Source organism: Fomitiporia mediterranea, assembly GCF_000271605.1.
Source record: "Fomitiporia mediterranea MF3/22 unplaced genomic scaffold FOMMEscaffold_2, whole genome shotgun sequence".
In the NCBI taxonomy this organism is placed as follows: domain Eukaryota; kingdom Fungi; phylum Basidiomycota; class Agaricomycetes; order Hymenochaetales; family Hymenochaetaceae; genus Fomitiporia; species Fomitiporia mediterranea.
In genome coordinates this window covers 2042255-2048254 of record NW_006760387.1, presented here as the reverse complement: position 1 = coordinate 2048254, position 6000 = coordinate 2042255, and the positions used below count along the sequence as shown (strand labels likewise).

Here is a 6000-nt window from a genome sequence, read left to right as displayed (position 1 = left end):
TATTTCTTTGTCTTCTGTCAATTGTCCATACAGATATGCTGATTTTATATCTATCTGATATATTTCATAATTATTAGATACTGCCCATGCTAATATTAATTGCACTGTAGATAGTCTAGCAGTAGGAGCAAATAAATCATCTGTATGATAGTTAAGGCTGTCAATCTGATAGTTTCCTTGAACTACTAATTGTGCTTTGTATTTTTCTATACTATTGTCAGTGTATTGCTTTATTTTATAGACAAATTGTGTTCCAATAATGTTAATATTATTGTGTGGATTTGTGATTTCCCATGTATTATGATTTTCTAATTGTTTTATTTCATCTTTCATAGCTGTAATCTATGAATCACAATCTAGACATTAGATTGCTTCATTAAATGAAGTCGGATCCAATTGTATTTCACTTATTTTAGTATTAAATTCTGTTAAATGAATAGTAATATTATCTTCATCCTTTTTGCTAAGTGCATACATGTGTTTTGTTACATGTTTATTCTCCATGTGTTGTTCAAGCTTGATAGTACATTCTGTTAGTTTCTGTTTCTGTTCTGATCAATGTAGTTTAGGTTCTACTTCTTTTTCAGTTAATTTAACTTTGTCATCCATTAAGTCTGTTAGTTCTACTACTTTTCCTTTTTTATTAGTATCAGTGTTGTCTGTATCATTGTTGTCTGTTCTCATTATTCTATTGTCTGTTTCGTTATTTTTAATTATTAAACACTTGTTTGTATTGTTGTTCATATTGTCTATTTTCTCCCCTTCAATTTGAGGAGGTTTACCTTTGAGAAATTGAATATTTTGTTCAATGGTAATTTTATTATTGTGCCAAGTTTTATAGCCTTTACTTTCATTGTCTAATCCTATCCAACAAGCAATGATACCTTACTGTTGTATTTTTGTAGGATTTTCATTACAAATGATAATATATTGACTAAATTTGTATATATTATCAATTGTTCTGTAGGTTTCATAATGTTTGTAATGTGGGGTATTGTAATTTAAAGCAGTACACAGTGTTCTATTATGAATATAGATAATATGAATTGCTGCTTCAGCCCATAATGTAAATAGTAATTTAGTAGATGTTAGATATGCTCTTACACCTCTAAATATAGTTTTATGAGTTTGTTCTACTATTCTGTTCTGTTGTAGAGTATGATGTACTGTTAATCTTTGTTTTGTTCCTTATGAATCTAAATATTGTTGGAAATCTTCACTAAGGAATACAGTATTGTTATTACTTTGTAAAAGCTTTATTTTAACTCTGTACTGTGTAAATATTTTGATTGTCCATTGTATGTATTGTGTATATGTATCAGATTTTGTTTGTAATTTGAGCATTATGCACTAACAAGTAGAATTGTCTACAATTGTTAATAAGTAATGTATGTTCTTATATGTGTGCAGTTCAATAGGACCAATAATATTGATATGAATAAGATCTCCAAATTGATTTGTAAGAGGAGATTGATGTAGTTTTAGTATTAGTGTATGTTTGATATTTGCTTTTATACATTCAATACATTCTTTTTCTTCATAGTTTGTTATTTTAGTTGATAGTACACTTGGTTGTGTCTTTAATAATTGTTTAATATAATTGTAACTTATATGTCTGAGGCATTTATGTATATCATAAATAGATAGTTTGTTCATTGTTTTTAACAAATGATTATTGTACAAAATATACAAGTTATTTCTCAATTGTATATGTCTAATGTATTCATTACATAGTGATGTTATAGTACAATTATCATTTGTAAACATAAAAGAATAACCTTCCCTACATAGTAGTGCTTGACTTATGAGGGAAAAGTTTATTTGTAGATAGTAATAAATGTTTTGTAATGTTATAACACTTCTTTCTTGTATATTCTTTGGGATTTTGATACACATAGATCCAGCTCAATTAAGAGTCATCATTGATCTATTTGCAATAGTTACAATTGTAGGAGTTATGTTGTGTACATCTGTTAATTGAAATAGATAAGGAGTAGCATGTATTAATGTACTAGAATTGAGTAAATCTATTGTTTGCATATAGGATTTCTTGTTAGCTATGATTGTATTTGTAAATACGTTGGTACATACCTAGGAAGTGTATTGTTCGAATTGTTTGTCCTGGTTGCTTGGAATAAGAGTGTAGGCATTATTGTTCATTTCAATGTTGTCTTCCTTTAATTCAACATTGTTTTTGTTTGGGTTTTCAATAATAAATGTGTTTGTTGTGTTTTCTACAGTTTGATTTGTTTTATACACAATGTTAGCTTGATGTTTAGTACATGTAAGCTTTGTAGCTTCAGTAGGAGGTTTACAGCATTCCTTAGAGAAATGTCCTGTTTTTCCACAATTGAAACATTTCACTTTTGTCAGATTGAACAGATTTGGCAGATTGAATTTCCTCCACTTATTGGCTTTATACATTGTATTAGTGTGTACATTATTCTTCGTCCAATCATTAGAATCTTGTACTTGTTTAGCACAGTAATTGTTGTAAGCATTCTACAATGTAAGGATTAGTTACTTCAGTTTAACTTTCTTATGTTCATCAACTGGTTTGCCTTTGTTTTGGGCATCAGTAGATTGTATTATTGTATTTACTATATGTGTATATTACTCAGGAGTGGCAAGCAATATTGCTACTTTGTATGTAGAGTTGTGTGGTGGATCACTGTTAGCAGACAGAGTTATATATGCTTCCTCAAGTCTGTCTAATGTACATCCAAAATGTTTTACATAGTCTCTACAAATAAACAGTACAGATTCATCAATGGCCTTTTTACATACTGTCTAGGGGTTAAAGTGTTCTTCAAGTGCTTTCATTAACTGAGGGATAGATGTATCAAAGTGTATATAGTTTGCTAATATTGTGTCAGCAACATCACGAAAAAGTCGCAACAAATGTAATTAATAATAGCAAATGTAATGTAATGATGTACTTATATATTAATTACAATTCAAAATTATAATTATACTTTGCTTGTAATTGAAATGTAACAACTGTATATAAATGTAATACTTATACAAGAATTGTATTATACTACAATTGTTTTTTGAAGCAAGTAATGTTACTACCAGTATTACTACAATATTATATGTGAGACACAAGTACTTAACTTTTATTATAATATGTTAAAATTGTATATAAATTAATATACAACAGTAGTTGATTGGTTATAATATTTATAAAAGTAATGTATTATGCTTGTAAGTTGATTATAGTACTTTTGGTAAGATAATATGCAATTATATATATTAATATTGTTAACAATCAGTCTGTTAGACTTATAATATAATCTGGTTTTGCTTTTAAACTTTATATCGAAGTGCTTACATAATCGAATACCGAAGATCGAGAGCATATAATAGCTGTGCTCAATTCTTGTTTTTGATGCTCTGTATTTTGTTTCCCGGCACGTCACCGGGAGTCGGAAGAGAGTAGAAACCGGTAAATACAGGGAGAGAAATACAGCTAAGAAATGAGCACCTTAAGTAGCGCAGATCCATCATTCCATCGGACAATCAAAAGTGTAAATAGAGTAAGCAGACCTAATATAGAGATTTTGAAGAAAAATGCACATTTCTGCTCTATTTTCTTGTGTCTCACTGTCGACATGGAGCCTACAGACCAATATTTTATATGTTAACTACATACCTGAGATGAGACTTAAACCACCTAGTAGAATAATGGTGTAACAGTTTATACATGTAATCATCAGATTTGACAGCTGTATATGGGCCTCTTGGCCCACTTCGTGGTCGAAGTTGATATGCAATTAAAATGAAAATAAGGCCTTCCCAAGCCTCTTCATCAGTTTCAGCATCTAACAGGACAAGTAGACCAAATATTTTCAGAATATGCTGTAACTTGGCTAGATGGTGGTAGCAGAGCATGTTTTCATGTGTGTCTCAATTATTCTAACAATTATCTATACCTACACTCATGTCTTAGATCTATGTAAGGCTGCCGGACCAGCCGTTCTCTTAGTTTCATTCTCCGACGTGCAAAATACACGAAATACACCTCCTCGAAGTGTGTCTGCTGTTTCTAAGGCACGCACGGAGATCCTACTCAAAATGGAAGTAGACCCTAGATCTACCCTCCCTAACATTCCTTCTGCCGAGGTAAATATTCGTCAGATACAAGAATTGAGCAGGGCTAATGACGCACTTACACTCGTCACTCCTTTTCCTCCTACCTCCACCATCTCCCCCAACCCTCTTTCCCCAACACTATGCGTCGCTTTTGTTCTCTCCAGCCCAGTCTCCTGCCTACAAGCATCCTCCAGCAGGCACACTGCCTGCAACCACCTAGACAATAAACATCACTGCATTCATCTCTCTAATCTGCCACTGCGATGCTTGTGCTGAGCCTCAGATCCTGTGACGACACGACCCAGCTGGCTTCGCCGTCCTTCAGCGTAAAGCGTAAGCAGCTAGTCCACCTCATAATAACTCGCACAATAGTTGCTCACCCTCTCCTCCCAACTTTTTGTCTTCCTTCCATCCCTTCCACTCCTCACTTTGCCTCTTGCGTTGCCTCTCCTTCGTTGCCCTCCTTTTATTACGTTCACCTTCCTTTTTGCATTCGCATTCGCGCATCTGCATTGTTGACCAGTGTCGAACGACTTTTTCAGTAATTCCATGCATTCGTGTACTCCTTCCCGCTCAGCAACGCAAGCAACAATCGGTGAGTACGCGCTTGCGACAATGTCCATGTCTGACCACTCCTCAGGCGCAATCCTCTCTCCGGCCCCCCGCGCACTCTCCTACCCCACCCACCATCCTATGTTTGACATCACCCTTGATGGACCTACGCCGTGTGCATTTATATTCCCCAGTACCGTGCATGACACCATTTCGAACGGAAGCAGTGACCCTCCACTCCCCTCTCAGCCGAGTCTGTCCGCCTTCCACTTTACCTTCGCCTTTCGAGCCGGAACGTCCTAGAGATACACCTTGCAATTGACAACTCAGTTTACTGCACCTCCTTTCAGACACTGTAGATAAACTATAGAGCGCACGCACACAGACACAGTTTCGTCTGCAGTCTGAATCAACTCGTTCAACACTCCGGATCTCAACCTGCATGCGCTACTCACACTCGCTGCACACCATCGCCGTGCGTCCATCTTTTCTTTCTTATTGTCACTCGCTAAATCACTCCAAGTCTGTTTCACAGGCACAGCCTCAACCTCCAAAACCTGCTCGACCTTGCAATTCAACTTGCAGGGACTGAGCGACGACTAAGGCATGGTGATGAAGACTACTTTGTACAGCCCAAGAACGCGTTAATCCTTTACCGACGCGAATTCTGCTTGCAGAAGAACAGGGCAGAGGCTGCTAGTGATGCGGGGATTGGGACCGTAGAAATAATATAATATTCACTATCTTTTTGTATTAAATAATTAAATATAATTACATTTTATTAATTATTCAATACAAAACTGTATACAAAACAAAAGCAAGCTATCCAAATGCTTGTAATGATTTGTATATATTGTAAGACCATACTATACTGTCAAAAAATAATAAGTATATTTTAACATTATTATTTTGGGAGGTATGTTATAATCACTTATATATCTTGACAATATGTACAATTATAATTAATATCAGTAATTTCAATAATTGTTCTAGATTCTCATTATACTTGTATTAAATTATAATTAACTTGTGAAAACCCCTATGAAGAATATAATTGCTTTAACAAAATTTACAAAAAGTATAAAATATACCTGGTTATAATCTAATACAAGTGTTGTGACTTTTTTGTGATGAATGTTATTAACTATGCATGCATGAATAGCCTTAGCCATCTCCCTCTCAGCTTTGTTCTGTGGTTCATCCTTTAGTAAGTGTTTAAAGCATGTAGCTGTAACACTAGAAACAATACAGTAGTACCACATCTTGTAGTTCACTTTGGTCTTAAGCATTGTGATGTTTTGACCAAAGTATTTAAGTACATTAGCTGGTTTACAGTGTGTATCCATATGTGAG

At 34.3% G+C, this 6000-nt stretch overlaps 1 protein-coding gene across 1 annotated transcript; it reads left to right on the top strand.

The window, feature by feature from the left end:
• Positions 1-4358: 4358 nt before the first annotated feature.
• On the top strand, positions 4359-5381 carry FOMMEDRAFT_151852 (uncharacterized protein; the record flags this gene model as incomplete). The annotated part of the gene is made up of 4 exons (XM_007262782.1): positions 4359-4428; positions 4619-4904; positions 5051-5122; positions 5183-5381. 4 exons carry the CDS (start codon positions 4359-4361, stop codon positions 5379-5381), a joined length of 627 nt encoding a protein of 208 aa, XP_007262844.1.
• Positions 5382-6000: the final 619 nt, after the last annotated feature.